Source organism: Cyprinodon tularosa, unplaced genomic scaffold (assembly GCF_016077235.1).
Source record: "Cyprinodon tularosa strain WSP-4 unplaced genomic scaffold, ASM1607723v1 ctg25, whole genome shotgun sequence".
Classification (NCBI taxonomy): domain Eukaryota; kingdom Metazoa; phylum Chordata; class Actinopteri; order Cyprinodontiformes; family Cyprinodontidae; genus Cyprinodon; species Cyprinodon tularosa.
Window position 1 is genome coordinate 468,700 of NW_024038928.1, and position 19,140 is coordinate 487,839.

The window sequence follows — 19,140 nt, forward strand, 5'->3', positions numbered from 1 at the left end:
ATTGAAAAATGGAATCCAGAAATTAAACTTTGTAAAAAATTTTAATTTAAAAAAAGGCATTGGCATTAAAAAAACTTCTAATTTATCAGATTATTTTTAAAGTTTTTTTCAAATCTTTATTTTTGATTAATTTTTATTTTTACAAAGATATTTTTTTTAAAGATCTTATATGTTAACTCTTTTTGTTTTTTTTTACAAATTTTGTTACTCATTTGAAATTTTCACTTTTTTTTTCAAATTTCTATTTTTTTACACGGAGGTCTTACAAATAGATTTCTTTTCAAATTGCAATTTACAGCAACTGGGACGGCTGAACAAGCGAACTGGTAGGAAAACTCCAGATTCTGGACCAAGCCAGACTACTGGCTTATTTTTCAGTATATAAATATTTACTTGTTGTGAATCTGAGCTGAATTCATGAAATTGATAAATGAGTGTTTCAGTAAAACATTCCACCTGTTTCTGGTACAAATCCTATCTACACCAAGTTGGTTCAGTTCACTGAAGTAATGGAAAGTTATGAGGAGCTGATAAAAGAGCAGACAGGAGGACTTTCTGCTGAATCACTGTTGTTCTGGAGGAACCAAATATTGTTTTTTTCCCCGGAAGCAGTGAGACCAAAGTTCTGCTGCCGGGTGTTGACAGATGTCTGGGTCTCATACAGGATGTGTACCACCCTGGAGAGGAAAACATCCAACTGAACTACTTCAAGCTTTCAGTAAAAACAGCTGGAAGCCGTCTGTCTGTTCTGGCTTTACTAACAGGTTCTAATTTACAAACCTGCACAGCATCAGGACACAAACCACATGTGTTGTAGGTACATTTATTGGCTTTATGAGACAGTTGGTGTAGAAGATAAAATACTGATAAAAATGTCAGAAACTGTATCAGAAAGAGAAGCTGAAGCTGTAAACGGTGCGATGGACCGACCCAGAAAGGTTCTGGTTCAGATCATGGCGAAGTTTAACCACTGCAACAGAAACAGAGAGAGATCAAGAATCAGTTTCTGAGCTCAACGTATGCTGATATAAATACAATAAATCTGCTGTTAAACTATTCTTTGCCATCATGACATTATTTCTAATTGGGCTGTGAAGTTATGAAGTTGGAAATAAGTGGAAAAAGACTCGGCTGGTGGTATAATCAAACCCATCCTCTCATAAAAAGCTACTGATCATCTTTCCTGTAAAACTCGGTTTAAAAAATATAAAAGATGAAACAGAATCTATAACTTTTTAACTTGAATGTTGTTAGTTTTAATCCACTCAACTGAACTTTACTTTATATGTATAACTTAAAAATTTGAATCTAGTTTATAAGTTTATCCTGTTTACAAGCTGTTACTAAGCCCTTTATAAACTTTAACTAAACTGTTAATCAGCTCTAACTAAACAGTTAAAATGAAACTATTCTGTGAATAAGCTACATTTAGATTGATAAGCTGTAGATTAACTGTATAAATGCTGCAACTAAACTGGAAATGAGTTGTATCTAAACTGAATAAGCTGCGAATATCTAGTAATTTGCTGTAACTAAGCTACAATAAATATGAGACTAAACTCTTAAAATGAACAGTTAATAAGCTGTAACTAAGCTATTTATAAGCTGTTATTACCTGTTGGAAAATGGTTAGTAAGCTGTGACTAAAGTAAAGCTGTTATGAAACTATTAATAAGCAGATAAACAAGTTTCGTTTTCACCTGATTAAAGTCGAGCTCAATGGAGCCGCTGTCTTCGCTGTCCAGTTTCTTGAAGATCTCTGAAGAGGAACATGAAACACATGATTCAGGGTTGAACAGAGCTGGAGATCTATGAAGCCGAACTTTTAACAACATTGAAAAGAAAATCGTGCAATGTCTGCTTCAGTAAACAGACTGGGTTTTTAGGAATGGTAAATGTTGTTCTGGTGAATGGTTATATGAGACTCACTGAACATCATCTCCAGCCTCATCAGGCACCCCACAAAGTTATCAAAGTCGATGGTCATGTCTGTTTCAGAGTATCTGGCCACCAGCAGCTGGTAAATGGTGTTGTTGAGGGTGAAACCTGCAGGAGGACAAAGACGTAGTTGGACAGAAGAGCTAAAATGCCTACTAACATGAAGACGAGGTAAAACAACTGATTTATCAACTGAAAAAATAAAATTTAAACAGGAAAAAAAAATTTTAAATGGGTTATTCTGATACAAACAAATTTTATTTGTGAGTAGATCCCTTAGCAAAGAAAATTTACGCCTTTGATTACGACATATTCAATGCAATAAATAAACCACGGAAAACGAGGGTAAAGAAATGAAGAATAAAGTTAATCCGAGCTAAACTGGGTTTGGTATTTAGAAATGTGTCTTTATTTCGGCAGATTTGTTTTGTCCTCACATCAGATGGGTAAAATAACTTTACCTACATCCAAGGCTGTGTAAAGATTTACTGAATAAACAGAACTAACCTGAAACAAATATAGACTTAACATTAATTCAGACGTTAAACAGAACTCAGACTCAAACTAATGACAGTGGTTTCAAACAGTAAATGAAGGAAAGTTTGAAAGAAAAACTGACAGAAAAGATCGAAGGAGGTAACGTACCGTCTCCATCAGCTCACTGGGAGCAGCAGCAGAGAAAAACAACAAGTTAGATACAAAAAAGAAAAAATAGAGATGTACAGGAAATGCCTAAACACAAACCTAGCATCATCTGAAACAGACACCAAGCACCAAACACACATATCATCATACAAAACACATTTAGCGTCATCTGGAAGAGATATCACACTGAACATCTCTAAACTTAGAACAATTTGGTCCAGAGATGATCTTGAAATGATTACCCACGCCGTTTAGACTACTGTAACAGTCTTTTCTCATGTCTAAACAAAAAGGAGTTGTCTCGTCTGCAGCAGGTTCAGAACTCCGCGGCGAGGTTACTGACTTGTACGAACAGGAGGGCTCATATTACGCCGATTCTAAAAACGCTTTCCAGTTTCTAATCCTGGTGGTAACATTCAGGTCTATGGAGGATTAAAAGTGCCAAAATTAAATAAATAAATACAGCATTAAATAAATAATTAAATGTGTCAGTATAATTAATTAAATGTGGAATTAAATAAATAAATGTGTCATTCATTAATTAAAACCACGTCACTAATATAAAGTGCCACAATTAAATAAATAAATACAGCGATAAACAATTAATTAAGTGTGTAATTCATTAAATAAATAAGGAATTAAATATATAAATGTGTCATTAATTTAATAAAATACGTCTTCATTTTATAAAAAAATATATATATAATTATTTCAGTGTGCATTTAATTATTTCATGGTCCTGTGTCGCAGTGCATCGAAACCATTAAAAGAATCTGTCAAACTCACCCATCAAAGTTAGGGAGAGGTTATCTAACACCTGAATGGTCACCCTGCACATTAAGGCGAAGCAAATCGATTACAGAGGCCGTTTCTCAATTCACGAGAACGCGTGTACGTACTCGCCTTCTTGTCAAGTCCTTTCTTGGCGAGAACGCAGGAAGATCGGACTTGACGAGAACGCGAGCACGTATGTGTATTGGAGCAGAAGCGTACTCGTGACGTCATCACATGCAACGTTCTTTAGCATTTCTTTAACAGTCAAAACTATTTACTCCCTACACAAAACATTTTGAAAACAATATTTTTGATTTCTAAAGCTTAAAAAACATTTTAAAAAATTACCAAACCGCAAAAAACCGCCATCAGAACGAGCGGTAGTTCACACATAACTAGACCGAGAGAAGTGCACTACAGACGGGGTAAATTTAGCCCTGGCTGCGGTTACCCTCGGAGGTCTGCTGGTCACTCTGGTCCGCTCAACGTCGGACTTTTTTTTTTTTTTTTTCGCACTAACTATGTAAACAGGCCACACAGGGAGGCTTAAATGTATAATGTTATCGCCTCAAACGATTTCAAAACGTACTTTTGAAGAACAACAGCAGCAGAAAAGGGAATGTTTAACTTAACACTGTGAGCGCTGTCTCGAATCAAGCTGCGGCCGCGGGGCATTCTGGGGAAGCGGTCAGTATGAAGAACGCACAAGTCTGCTCTGATGCATGCTCGATAAAGAGGGCGGGGCGAGAACAACATCCGGGGATTTGGTGCGTTCTCGATCTGGCGTTCTCGAGAATTGAAACGGTACTGGGCTGAGGCTGATGACGTGTCACGAGTACACGAGCAAACGAGAACGCTCAAGAACGCATATTGAGAAACGCCTAGAGACTCGATTCGCGTTAACCCCGCCCCCTAACTTTGATGGGTGAGTTTGACAGATTCTTTTAATGGTTTCGATGCACTGCGACACAGGACCATGAAATAATTAAATGCACACTGAAATAATTATATATATATTTTTTTATAAAATGAAGACGTATTTTATTAAATTAATGACACATTTATATATTTAATTCCTTATTTATTTAATGAATTACACATTTAATTAATTGTTTATCGCTGTATTTATTTATTTAATTGTGGCACTTTATATTAGTGATGTGGTTTTAATTAATGAATGTCACATTTATTTATTTATTTAATGCTGTATTTATTTATTTAATTTAGCACTTTTTATCCTCCATACAGGTCCTTTCATTGTCATGCTCCATCCTACATTAAAGTATGTTGTGTCCATATACCCGCTCTCGGAGGCTGAGATCTCAGGACCAGAACCTGCTCATGGTCCCTCGTTACTCAATACAGGACCAGGGGAGATCGCTCCTTTCTGGTGGTCTCGGCGACGCTCTGGAACGATTTTCCGCTTTCCTTGTGTTTACTTGATTCTGTTGATGTCTTTAACAGTGAACTGAAAACCTATTTGTTTAAGAAAGCATTTTAATTTGGTTGTTTTATGACCATGTCTTTTGTGGCTGTAAATGTATTTTATTTGTATTTAAATTATGTGAAGCACTTTGTGACCTCTATGTCTGCGAAAGGTGCGAATAACATTACTTACTTACTACTTACATATAGCACGCACCCAGTATTACAGTAAACATAAATTCAACATAACCCTTAAGAGAACATTTTAAAGAAGCTAATTAAGACATTTTGTTCCCAACAACCTCAATTAATTGTTACATTCATGCTGATTTTGCACAGTTTCTACTTTAGTCAGTTAAATAATGTGCTGATGTCATTTTGGACATCTCTGATGTTGCTGCTATTTTTAGATATCCATTACTGTCAAAACGTCCATAGCTGGATATTGGTTATTTATTCTCCCAGTGGACAGTATTTATAAGTGTTGCACCGATACAGAGTACCAACAAATAAGGCACCGTTACCATTTTGAGAGCCAAAAGTTATATTGTCACCCATTCCAGGTAGGCAATAAAAAGTTCTACTGGATTAACTTTGTATTAGTCTGCTTCCTGCTTCACAAAGGTAGGCAGCAGCTTGACAAAGCCATGATGGAAATTATTTTACATATCGGTATCAGCCAATACTGCACAGCCAGGTATCGGGTATCGGAGCCAAAAAATGGCATCCGCGCAACACTATTTATATTGTTAAAACACTTTACAGTATTTCATTTGTTTATTTTTTTAACATTTCACTGTTATGTTATTCTTATACATTTTTCTAAGGTCCACATTTGTGTGAATTTTTTTTTTTTTTTTCTATAATCTTTTTGCTGCTGTAAACACCAGAATTTCCCCATTGTGGAACAATAAAGGGATTTTCTATTCTATTGCATTTTTGGGCTGTGGGAGGAAACCAGAATACCTGGAGAGCACACACGCAAACCCCATGCCGAAAGACCCCAGGCCGGGAATCGAACCCAAAACCTTTTTGCTGTAATGCAAAAGTGCTACAAAGTGGGCCGCATTGCAGCCCTATCTTGCATCATTCAGAACACAAAGCAGCAGTACACTGTAGATACACCTAGCCTCATGCTGAACAAAACTAGAATTAAGCAAAACACACCTAACATTCGGCTAAACACACCAAGCATTATGCTGAACACAGCCTTTACTATGCTGAACGCACATCTAGCATTAAACTAAACACACGCCTAGCCTCACTCTGATCATTATGATGAACACACACCTAGCATCAAGCTTCATATACGTTTGCATCACGCTGAAGCATGGATGTAATTTTGGGGTGGGGTCCAGTTTGGTCCCCTGCATATTTTACAGTCCAAAAACAATGTTATGCTACAGTACACAGACAATCGTCGAGCACTTGGACCATGCGGACAACCGCAGGTCAAGCTTAAGCCCGCTTCCCTGAGTTTAGAAGCTCCTGATTGGCCCACCGTCTTTTCCCCTCTGTCACTTCTGAGAAGCTCATGTTACAAACATCTTATGCGGCACTGAATCAGGTGTAAAGTTAGTTATATAAAAAAAAATATTTGCCTTCCCTCCTCTACTGAAATCAAAATTTCTTCAATGCGCAGAACACACAACTAGCATTATGCTGAGCACACCTAGCATCAAGCTGAATACACAACAAAAAGATTATACTGAACAAACGGCTATTCTCATACTGAACACCAACCTAGCAGTATGCTGAACCCACACCCAGCATTATGGTGTAAAACTGCGAGCAGCATTATTTACAAACACATCTAGCATCACACTGAACACACAACTAACATTAGGCAGTGTCGCTACCCGATCCGTACTGGTAGCACGATCCGTAGCATCAGCTCATTTGCGCCTGCGCGAACAGAATAACTTCCGGGTCGCCCAAAAAATTATGTAATTACGGTACTGAAAAAACTTTATTTATATCCTTAAATAATTAAAGAATACTAAACTACATCGTAAAGACAATATTGAAGACTTTTCTGGAAGAAATGGATGCTTTTTTTTCTGGAACAAAAATCCAAATTTTCGGGAAATGTTCCCTTATCAATGAAAAACTGCAGGTCACGAAAGGTAGCAAATGAATCCATTGTGGGATCAGTACTGCTGGAGTGCATAGTTAAGTACAGAGTAAATCAAATATTTAAACAAATTTAAATATATATGCTGTGTGACGTATATTTGCGCATGCTCAGAGCAGTCAAAGTACAGGTGCTGGTCATAAAATTAGAATATCATGAAAAAGTAGATTGATTTCAGTAATTCCATTTAAAAAGTGAAACTTGTATATTATATTCATACATTACATACAAACTCATATATTTCAGATGTTTATTTTGTTTAATTTTGATGATTACAAATGACAACAAATGAAAATCTCAAATTCATCATATCAGAAAATTAGAATATTGTGAAAAGGTTCAAAATTGATGGCCCCTGGTGCCACACTCTAATCAGCTAATTAACTCAAACCACCTGCAAAAGCCTTTAAATGGTCTTTCAGTCTAGTTCTATAGGCTACACAATCATGGGGAAGACTGCTGACTTGACAGTTGTCCAAAAGACGACCATCGACACCTTGCACAAGGAGGGCAAGACACAAAAGGTCATCGCTAAAGAGGCTGGCTGTTCACAGAGCTCAGTGTCCAAGCACATTAATAGAGAGGTGAAGGGAAGGAAAAGATGTGGTCGAAAAAAGTGTACAAGCAAGAGAGATAACCGCACCCTGGAGAGGATTGTGAAACAAAACTCCTTCAAAAATGTGGGGGAGATTCACAAAGAGTGGACTGCAGCTGGAGTGAGTGCTTCAAGAACCACCACACACAGACGTATGAAAGACATGGGTTTCTGCTGTCGCATTCCTTGTGTCAAGCCACTCTTGAACCACAGACAGCGTCAGAAGCGTCTAAAGAGAAACAGGACTGGACTGCTGGTGAGTGGTCCAAAGTCATGTTCTCTGATGAAAGTAAATTTTGCATTTCCTTTGGAAATCAAGGTCCCAGAGTCTGGAGGAAAAGAAGAGAGGCACTTCATCCACGTTGCTTGAAGTCCAGTGTAAAGTTTCCACAGTCAGTGATGGTTTGGGGTGCCATGTCATCTGCTGGTGTTGGTCCATTGTGTTTTCTGAGGTCCAGGGTCAACGCAGCCACATACCAGGAAGTTTTAGAGCACTTCATGCTTCCTGCAGCTGACCAACTTTTTGGAGATGCAGATTTCATTTTCCAACAGGACTTGGCACCTGCACACAGTGCCAAAGCTACCAGTACCTGGTTGAAGGACCATGGTATCCCTGTTCTTAATTGGCCAGCAAACTCTCCTGACCTTAACCCCATAGAAAATCTATGGGGTATTGAGCAGACACAGCATCACACTCAGTCAAGTTGAACTTGTTGAAGAAGAACTCAGGGTTCCTCCTTCATTGAGACTCCCAGATGAGTCACTTCTTCTCTTAATACCATCTAAACACGACCAGAATGCTGTACTAGACAGAAGGATATTTCAGATAAAAAATACTTCAGTTTAGATAGGTTTTAAATACAGGGAATAAAATTGTTTTGTAAATTACCATGGGACATCTAACAGAGGTATGAATGTGTAAGAGCAGTTTATTACACAGGAGACTTTAGTGGATGACTAAAGTCTGTCAGGAGATTTTAGTGGTTCAACCAGACTATATGCAGTCAAAAAGGACATCACTGCGGTAAGGGGGAATCCAGCAACACACTGGTGATGTCATAGGTGATGTCTTAATGGACAGGAGGATCATGCTCTGAAGGTCAGTGCTGCTCACCAACCTTCTTGTTTGCTTTGCACACTGACCCTATGCAACACAGTGAGACCAGGAACTAAAGCTGCATCCTCAAAAACAAGGTTCTGGACTGATGTGTGTAGAGTTAAAGGCCTGGGTGATGACTCACCCTAACCACAGAGGGGTGTGTGCCAGTTATCCTAGGAATGTTGGTGGGAGCCAGCCCCTCCTACTCGGCTGGGCTGGTATTTTTCCAGTAAAAAGTGGTAACTAAGCTCCCATTCCACCCACTAAGGCTTCGCCGCATCACAGTGAAGCTGTTTGTGTGTTTTTGTAGTTAACTTCAGTTGCAGCTTCCTTCTATCTACTTCTATGTTCTTTTATTGTGAAACTGGGATTGAGCAATTTTTTTTCTCCATCGTTAGAGGGACTTTAACTGGGAGAGCCTAGATTCTAGGCCTTTGAATATCTGCTATGGAGCTGGAGGTCATATCCCATATAGACAGACGAATAAAAGACAGGCAGAATATAAGTCTAACTAGTCCCCAATATGTGATGCTGAAATTTTCTTTTATTCTTAGAGCCGATATTGGTTTTTCTTCCTCCATTTGCAAGAAAAAAATGGCACAATAAGAATAATTGTTACACAGGTCTCAATTTGAACAAATGAGAAACGTCATTGAATCAAAAAAAAACATTAACAATTAATAACAAATGGAGAGGCGTGGCAATGCATGTACTCCACATAATCTGAAGGCATGGATTACTACTGAATGCATATATATACATTTTCTAACACATGCACTTATCAAACGATGCTGATGAAAGTCGACCCATGTATCAATCTCTACTCAATAGTTATGCTGCTATAGGCTTAGGCTGCTGGAGGACATGAAGATGACCTTCCCTCACACTCCTACTGCTCTTTAATTTAGGATTATTTGCAGTTTTTTAAAATCTTCAACAGTATGTTTTCAGTAGGTGGCCTGGCCTGGTTCTGTTCAGCCGTTACAGTATCTCTTTATCTTTTAGACAGAAGCTTATACTGGAACTAACCTTTTACTTTCTCTTTAAAATAGAAAGTACTTCATGTATGGCCAGAAAACCAACAAATATAAAAGATAAAGCAAACTTACACTTTTTCATAATAAGGATTCACTAGAAAAGATTTAGGCTTGGAATCTTTCCTTATGATTGAACAAAATAGTTTTTCTTTGTAAAGCATATTAAGAAAATATATATGCTAGAAATTGGTGCTTTTCAAATAAACTGACTTGACTGAACTTGTTCCAGATATTTTCCTTGACTTCAGAAATTGCCCAAAAGCAACCTTCAGATTCCGAGAGCCACCTGCTTTTGAGTAGCATTTTGTTAGACATTTAGCCAGATAACCTGACTTTTTTGGTGCTCTACTCTCCCGGCACTTTGGTCCTTCCAGAAACTCAGTAATTTCAAAAGTACCAAAGGCTTATTGAAGAGGAGTTCAGCAATTAATCAGCAGTGCTGTGTTCCCCGGCAGCAAAAGTAAATTAAGATGGTGAATGTACAATTGCCACTTTAATACTCTGACTGGTCACAAAAGAAGTTCTAAGATAAAGATGCACGTCAAAATGGTAATCTGCCTTATCAGTTTGTCAACAAAAAGCCTATTCTAAATCTGTGTTGGAGCAGCGGAGCTCTGTGCACCAAGGCTGCTCCAACCGCAGCCATAATGTCGGCCAGTCATCTGTTATTTCTCTTTATATACCGGTACTTGGTCACCAAATTTTGCTTTAAGATGTTTTTATGCGAGGAATTTCACTTCAAAACTTTATTTGTTTCAGTTCAAGATTATGAGCCTACTTTTAAATAGGCCCACGCTTTCTGGAGCAACATAATTCAGCTGCACGCCGGTGTGTCTGCAAGGCAAGCTAAGCTAACTGAGTCTGGCACTGGGAATCCCCAGTTATAGCTAACTCACTGTAGTTCCTGTACAATATACAAGTTATGTTTACATGGAGATAAATGTATATTGTGAAGACCAGATGCACTTTGATAAAAACATAAATGTCAAATAATTGTTTTTTTTACTTTTAGCGCTAAGTACTTAAACTTATAAATATTGGAAGGAATCAATCAACCACATTAACTCCACAGCTGGTCCAGTACTATCATTTGTCAGCTGCGTATACTAGCTGCGACATATTAATCAAGATGCTATGTTCGAAAAAATATGATTGACAGATGACCATTAATATATGATTGGCTGAACTTTAGGTTACTTTCGTAACCCCGGTTCTCTGAGTAGCATGAGTGAGTGTCTCACATTGGGAACGCCTCCAGCGTGACCTCATCAGAAGCTCCTTTTACATTACGCCAGCCAGGATTGGCTGGAAAATAAGCCTGTCAGTGTCAGAGAGGGCAAGGTCCCTCCCCCTATAAATAGGGCTGACACTGTGCTGCTTGTTATTCAAAAGAATGACCACCTCTTCCTCGCAATGTTAGAGCAAGGAGGGTGGTTTGGTGAGACACTCACTCATGCTACTCAGAGAACCGGGGTTACGAAAGTAACCTAAAGTTCTCTTTCATAGCATTCGTTTCGTGTCTCACATTGGGAACGAAAGATATTCTGACTCCCGTATTGCTCAGCAGATCCCACATTATGCGCCTGCTGTCATCATCATCATTTATTTATATGAATTTAAATATATATATATTTATATATATATTATTTTTGCTCCGTGCTTGGTGTTACGCTTAGAACTGAATGCGCCAGTGATGGAGCTGTGACATCCAGTTTGTAAAACTGAGTAAACGTGTGAGATGATGCCCAGCTTGCTGCCGCACATATCTCTTGCAGGGATACTCCTCTGAGTAGAGCCCATGAAGAGCTTAAGCCCCTAGTTGAGTGGGCCCGCAGGCCCTCCGGAGGCTGATGTCCCTTTGAACTATAAGCCAAAGAAATTGCATCAGTTATCCAATGTGCAAGCCGCTGTTTGGAAACAGCTTTTCCATTATGATTTTTAGCCCAGGAGACAAACAACTGGTCACTCTTCCTGACCTGAATTGTCCTCCTCACATAAATCCGTAAAGCGCGCACAGGACAGAGACTGTGTAGTCTTTCCTGTTCCTGTGATGAAAAAGGGGGAGGATGGAAGGCCATCAACTCAATGGGAGAATATGACCCCAACACTTTAGGCTCAAAAGCTGGGCTGGGAAGCAAAACCACTCTGGTCCCATCTAAAGAAAATTTCATGCAAGATGGATGCACTGATAAAGCGTGAATTTCACCCACGCGCTTTGCAGAAACCAGTGCCAATAGGAGCGCTGTTTTTAGAGCTACTACCTTTAATTCCACCTGATCCAGAGGTTCAAAGGGTGTGGTAGTAAGAGCATCCAACACCAGGGGTAGATCCCAGGATGGAGCAATTGGTCTTGAAACAGGGAGCTTCCTTCGAGCTCCCTGCATGAAGCGGCACACCAAGGGATGCTGGCCCACAGTTTTCCCCTCAAAGCCTATGTGGCAGGCCGAAATTGCAGCCAAGTAGACCTTAATAGTGGAAAAAGCTTTCCCTTTATCAATCAGGCTCTGTAGGAAAGCTAAAATTACCCCCAGAGAACACTGAAAAGGAACATCTTTCATCTCTGAGCACCATTTTTCAAAAACGGACCATTTATACCCATACAGAGATCGTGTTGCAGGAGCCCTAGCATCCTGTATCGTCTCAATAATATTTTGTGGAAGCCCTACCGACTGTAGGTTAAACCACTCACGGGCCAGGCCCATAGAGCCAGTCTTTCTGGGTGGGGGTGAAAAATCTGTCCTCGTGCCTGAGACAGCAGATCCCTGCGTACAGGGAGTGACCATGGTTCCTGCCAGAGGAGCTGTGTTATCTCTGCTAACCAATGCTTCGCTGGCCAATTGGGTGCGATGAGGATCATTGTATGACCCTCTGCTCGTACCCTGGCTAGTGTAGGTGAAATGAGAGCTATTGGGGGAAACGCATAAAGCAGAGTGTGAGGCCAGTGGTGGGCTAGCGTATCTACCCCCAGAGGTGGGTTCCGATCGTGCAGGGAGAAGAACAGGGGACACTGATTGTTCTCTTGAGAAGCAAAAAGGTCCACGGATGGTTGACCGAACCGCTGCCAGACCATCCTCACCACATCTGGGTGGAGTTTCCACTCTGCATATATGGGATTCCCCCTGGAGAGAAGATCTGCTCCACAGTTCAACACTCCCTGTACATGGGTGGCCCTCAAAGACAGGAAGTGTCTGCTGCTCCAAATGATTAGTTTGTGAGCAAGCATGTGGAGCCTCAGCGATCTCAGCCCCCCCTGCCTGTTGATATAAGCCACCACTGTTGTGTTGTCTGTTCTGATCAGCACATGGTGAGCTCTCAGGATGGGAAGGAAATGCTTTAATGCTAGGTGAACAGCCTTCAGCTCCAAGTAATTTATGTGCTTGGACTGCATTTCTGGACCCCAGGTTCCGTTCACCATTTTCCGTTCGCATATAGCCCCCCAGCCTGACAGAGAGGCATCTGTTGTGACAACCTTTCTGCTCTGCACCACTCCCATTGGGACACCCTGTGCCAGTGTCTCTTTGCTCCGCCATGGGCGCAGTGCAGCCATGCAGGCTGCCGTGACTCTTAGCATATGATGGGGGGTATGTGACTTTAACCTGTGAGAGGCTACCCATCGTTGGATTCCTCTCATGTGGAGACGTCCCAGAGGGATCACCACTAATGCTGCGGCCATCAGCCCCAGCAGCCTCCTGCAGAGGCTGAATGATACCAGGTTCCCTCTTTGAAACCTGGACAAACACTTGAGCATTGTTTCCACTCTGTCCTCCGTTAGGCTCACTCTGGCATGGATTGAGTCCAGAGAGAGACCTATGAAAGCTATTCTCTGAGAGGGAAACAGGGAACTCTTTTCCAGGTTTATTTTGAAACCCAGATCCATCAGGTGCTCTTTTATCATAGCTGTGTGAAGTGAGGCTTCCTGGTGGGAGGACGAGGCGATCAGCCAATCGTCTATATACGTTGCCACACGTATTCCCCGCCTCCTGAGCGGACCCACCGCTGCCTCTGTGCATTTCACAAACACCCTCGGGCTCAGAGAGAGTCCGAAAGGGAGGACAAGGTATTCGTAACAGTTCCCGTGAAAAGAGAATCTGAGGTATTTTCTGTGTGGGGGGTAAATTGGGATGTGAAAATAAGCATCCTTGAGGTCGATTGATGTAAACCAATCGCCTGGACGCAGGAAGCGCAGCAGGGACGCGTTTGTCAGCATCTTGAATCTGTATTTTCTTAGATGCCTGTTCAGCGCTCTGAGGTCTAGAATTGCACGCATTCCTCGGCCGCCTTTCTTTGGCACAAGGAAATAACGTGAATAAAAACCCTCGCTGCTGTGCTCTGGTTGAATCAGCCGTATCGCTTTCTTTTCCAGCAAAGAGGAAATCTCTTCCTTTAGGAAGAGAGCGGCTTGTCCCTCCGCGTGTGACTGGATTATTCCTCTGAAGCTTGGAGGAACTGCAGTGAACTGCAGTCTGTATCCCCTCCTGAGCGTTCTTAACACCCACTCTGAGTCTGTGCATTTTTCCCAAAGGTGGATGTTCACTGTCAGCTGGCTGACTGGCCAGTCTGACAGCGAGCTGCGAGCGCCCTGGGGTGGAGGGACGTAAACAGCTCCGTGCTGCATTGCGCATGCGCGTAGCGTCTGGTGCGCTACAGAGCTGCTCATGTTGGGGAGAGGTCTCACTTCTTTTGAAAAAGAAGGTACCGGCTCCCCGAGTGAAATGTTTATGTTTTTCAACATTTTTGACTGCGCCCTTGGTTCTCGACCTGGATGCGTCAGTCTGGAAGCATTTATTACAGTTGAACACAAAGAAGTGCTTGTGAAACATGTTCGGGGTTCGCTCTGGATATCCCAGCATTGAACAGAGTCTTTCGACTTTTTGGTGTGGTGAGCAGGCCGGAACATCCTGTCGGTCACACGCTGTGTTTGGCTGAACTCTCTGAACAGGCTCAGGAACGGAGCCACGGAGGAGGGCGATCCCAGCTCGCTTCCTCCTCTCTGGAACGGTGTTAGGCCAACCGCTTCCTTCTCCTCACCGCCGGTGTGGAGGTGGGGGGTGGTTGGTCCGTGCGAGGGCCTTCAGGCTTTTTCTGCCAGTTAGCTTTGGGGGCAGATGTTTTCTGCGCACCTTGCGGTGCTGCTTGGGTCTTCGGCAGTTTTGGGATCCTGAAGGCAGGAGGGAAGCGGGCTGCTGCCTGGGCGAAGGTTTGGCGCTGGGGTGCGGGGGTCGCAGACGCAGCGGCAAACGTACGTCTGGGAAGGCACAGCTTTAGGGCTTCATCATCCCTCTTCTTCTCCTCCCATCTCTTTTGCATGGAGGTTACTGCTTCCCCAAACAGCCCTTGAGCTGATATGGGTGTGTCCAGGAGGTCCTCCTTCTCCTTAGTTGCCAGGGTAGTGAGATTCAGCCACCTGGCTCTCTCCTGCAAAACCATTAGTCCCATAGATCTGCCCATCGCTTGGATCGCCACCTTATGGAGGTGCAGGCAATGGTCGGTAATGACGCACACCTCCTCCCAGAGCGCAGCATCTGGTGCGGAAGTCATTTGCTCTTCCAGCTCTGCTTGATAGGCCATCAGCATAGAGGAGGCATTTAGAGCGCGGACTGAGAGCGCGGCTGCTCTGTAGCACTTATCAGTCAGGCTTGACTGAAAGCGGTCCGCTCTCGATGGAAGGGCGGGACCTCCCGCTGACATGGAAGTCTTCGGGTGCAGGTGTGTTGCAACGGCCGGCTCGACAGGTGGCATTTGGCGAAGGCCGTAATTTTCCATCCCATCACAATCCAGTACCGAACTGCCGGCTACTGGGTGCTTCTCCTTAAACGGCTTGTTGCGCCAGGAGACGGCCAATTCTTCCAGCAGCTCCGGGAAAATTGGTAGGAGCTGTCTGGACGTCTTGCGGGTCTTAGGCAGCCTTTTTCCGTCAAAGCGGGAGCGGGCAGCTTCTGCCTGGACCTCTGGCCACTGAATCTCGAGCTTTGCAGCAGCGCGTTTACACACGTCGTGCAAGTCAAAATCCAGCTCCGACGGGGAACCTTCCTGACCGGATTGCTCCGAGCCCGGGGGTGCGGGTTTTGCAATCCGTACCGAGGGCGCCGGGGCCGGGTCATAGTCCTCATCGTTGTCTGAGAAGGGTAGCTCCGACTCCAAGTCAGAGAGCTCCTCGTCCCCCTCAAACAGCAAATCGAGCTGGCTCGAAGCGATACCTAGCTCGGGCATTTCCCGTGGCAATGGGTCCACGGAATCGAGGATTTCTCCCCAGCTCGGTCCGGCCTCTGCATCGGTGGGTAAAGAGACAGCCTGGTCGGCTGGTTCTTGTGTCGGTGCCGTGGAGGCCATCACCGGGTCATTACCGGACATAGTCGATTGACGAGCCAGGCGGCGGCGAAGCACCTTCAGGGAGAACCGGCTACAGTGTGAGCACTCCTCCGTAGATTGGAGGGCTGCCTGGGTGTGTTTCAGACCGAGACATACCACACAGGATGGGTGGGTGTCCCAGCTTGAAATTTTATTGCCACACGGACAGGGCCGTCCCTTGGGGCTCCCCTCCGCTTTCGCAGAGGATTTAGCAGTCTCCATTATTTTATTTTTATTTTGGAGATTGGCTTTGGGGCTACACGGGAATTAGCTTGTGAAAGCTAAGCTAACCAGGTGTGGCTAGGTTGGGGACGGCGTTTCGGCCACCCGGGGTGTAGCTACGGAGTATTGCTACTCAGTGTCGACCAACGTACAGCCGTGAGGCGGTGCGTTGACTCGAGTATTACTACTCGTTTTATGGTATTTCTACCAGGAAAACGTCTCCGCTTGATACCGAACCAGTTCGGAGCAAAGCGCCCAGCGACCGAGCTTGCGCGCGAGTCTTTGGACTGTTAAGCTAGGCTCCAAGAGAGACGGTATCCAAGAGGAGGCTAATTGGGAACTTCTGCTCGTTGCGAGAAGAGGTTTTTGAATAACAAGCAGCACAGTGTCAGCCCTATTTATAGGGGGAGGGACCTTGCCCTCTCTGACACTGACAGGCTTATTTTCCAGCCAATCCTGGCTGGTGTAATGTAAAAGGAGCTTCTGATGAGGTCACGCTGGAGGCGTTCCCAATGTGAGACACGAAACGAATGCTATGAAAGAGAACTTAGGTGTGCAGGCTGACGTATAACTAACTGGCCTGCATAAAATAACCATGAAAAAACCCCACATATTTTAAAGACAGAGTACATTTATATACACGTAGAAGCCAGAATGATTTGACATTTAAATATAACTTTCCTACGACTTTAAACACTAACAAAAACTTTGTGTTTCAAAATGAGTAAATAGTTAATCACATGATTAGAGCTGAAGTCTGTAAGTTTTTAAAAATCACTTTTTTGTCATATTGGCTAAAACTGTCCCTATGCCCAGACAGCAGTACATGTGATATGTAAACTGTGAAAAAAACTGCTTCAATTGGTCCCACATACTGCCTGTATTTCAATCTGGAAAGAATAATTCGGGACGAGTCAAAACAACCAATCACAGCCAGAGGAGCGTCTGATGGAGTGTCAATCACAGCTCACACACGCTGAATCCCGCCCCCTCCCTCTCACCGCTGAACCTGCCGCTGCCGCAGTCAGAAGGACGCGCGTGGAAGTCATGGCGGAGCGACAGCCACCAGCGAAAGAGAAACTGCCCTTACTGCCCCTGCCGACAACTGCTTACACGGCAAACTTCGGTATAACCAGCATCTTATATCTAGCTGCTTGGAGGTGAGTGTTATCGCTCTTACCGGTTCACACTCCATGCCGCGTACGCTGCTTGGACGCTTCTGGTCGCATGCGGTAGCCGCGCGGATGCTGTGAGAGGGGTGGAGCTTGGAGGTGGGGCATGAGTGAAGCAGAGAGGGTGGGGGAGTGGCGTGGAACATGTTTTTCTTCAAATTTTCAGTCGAAGTCTGCTCTCTTCTCAATGTAACAGACTGCAGCTTTAAGGGGAAAAAGTAAATCCAGTTGCGTGTTCTTTTTACCGCCACCCGCTGGACTGATGGTGTACTGCAGGTTTTTATCTGACAGAGTAAAATGCATTTCCTGGGGTCTTTGAGAATAAAAAGAAACAGCAGGCTGATGAATTCTCTGGGATTCTTATTACCCCAGAAAAAAAATCCCGAGGGTTTAAATCCCGAGGTGTTTGGAACCAACTAAACCAAAACTTGTCCGCCCTCCAATGAGCCCCTCTATCTCTGAAAAATCCCATACGGACTGGATTCTGGGGAAAAAAAACTTTCTCCGCAAACGTGAGTCCCGTTTATCTCTGTTTTTGCAAGACGTCGTTCAAAATTCCCACGGACCCTGAACTAACCTCTTTGAACTTCCCTTCTGGAAAAGGGTCTCATGTTGGATAATGTGAGAGTAAAGAAGAAGGGGAGGAGAAGTTTGAGTTTTGTTTTCAGGACATGGCTCTCAGTGGGGCCATGTGTTCAATGAACACTCAGAGGGAGTGTTTCCTCAATGAAAAGAGGAAGAACCAGAGCAGATGTGCCGGTTTGCAAGCAAAACCGGAACTATGTGTTGATCACAGTCAACCCGAGGATTCACAACCAAACCACATCAAACGGAGACAGTTTAAAGAATGCTGCTGCTCCGACTTCACAGGCTGCTGAAGCATGAGGCACGAGCGTGGCAAATAGGAAGTTCCTGCACATTACACATGGCACAGGAAGACCACATTCACAGACCCACCTGCATTTTTAAAGGCCACCCTCATCTCCGGAGTGCTCATCGTTCCAGAGTTATCTGTGTCGTTCTGCTTATAGATTGACTGCAGGAGCAGAAAAAAAAACACACACTCAGATATACTCAAATCCCCAAACACAGGAGTACATCTGGCTTCACAGGTCAAAGGTCAAAGCTCACCAGGTATCTCTGCACCTTCTTCCACAGAGTGGCGAATTCTCCAAGGCCCAGCTTTCCGTTCCCGCTGTCCTGCTGCAGGTTAAAGATCACTTAAAGGTGTCTGCACAGGTTGAACACTGACTGACAGTAAATTCTAATTAAACAGCAATCATCCATGTCTGCTAAAAGATACATCCATCAGGTTGACCATGATCCTGCAGGTCTCAAGGCTGAATCCATCCGTTTTGATGTCAGTTCCTGTCAAAAAACAACAACACAGGAAGTCATCTCTGCAGCCGCTCCTCTTTAACAAGTTTAACTTATCAAAGCTTTAGCTCACGTTTGCCGACAATCTTGTTCATGATGGTCCTCAGTTCGCATGCAGAGATCTCCTTGTCCTGAAACAGAAGGCAGTCAGTCAGCAGGGGATAAACACCCTTCCTGTCTCCCCTAAACACCTGCCATGCCGGTAACTCTCCAAGGCAGCTCAGAGACTTCCTGATTAGCTTGTTTCCAAAGACTGCAAGGTGGGGGAGCTTTAAATGAATCAATGAAGCAGTGGAAATTTAAACAAATACATCTGTCCTCAGTTTGTCAGCAGGGATTGGAGATTGGATGTGTATCAGAATCCGCAGTCCAGT

General features: G+C 43.3%; 1 protein-coding gene across 2 annotated transcripts in view; it reads right to left on the minus strand.

Moving 5' to 3' along the window:
• Positions 1-807: 807 nt before the first annotated feature.
• The window catches only part of LOC119785503 (calpain-2 catalytic subunit-like), a 29,955-nt gene continuing 11,622 nt past the window's right edge, over positions 808-19,140 (minus strand). The window contains exons 15-21 of one of the 2 annotated variants that reach the window (XM_038288211.1): positions 18,840-18,897; positions 18,693-18,757; positions 18,521-18,589; positions 18,347-18,425; positions 1,930-2,046; positions 1,701-1,759; positions 808-970 (exon numbers count right to left, since the gene is read on the minus strand). In XM_038288211.1, the coding sequence (XP_038144139.1) occupies positions 947-970; positions 1,701-1,759; positions 1,930-2,046; positions 18,347-18,425; positions 18,521-18,589; positions 18,693-18,757; positions 18,840-18,897 (471 nt within the window). In that variant the 3' untranslated portion in view covers positions 808-946. Of the gene's footprint in view, positions 971-1,628; positions 1,760-1,929; positions 2,047-18,346; positions 18,426-18,520; positions 18,590-18,692; positions 18,758-18,839; positions 18,898-19,140 lie in introns of those variants that run through there. The other variant, XM_038288210.1, reaches the window with a different exon arrangement.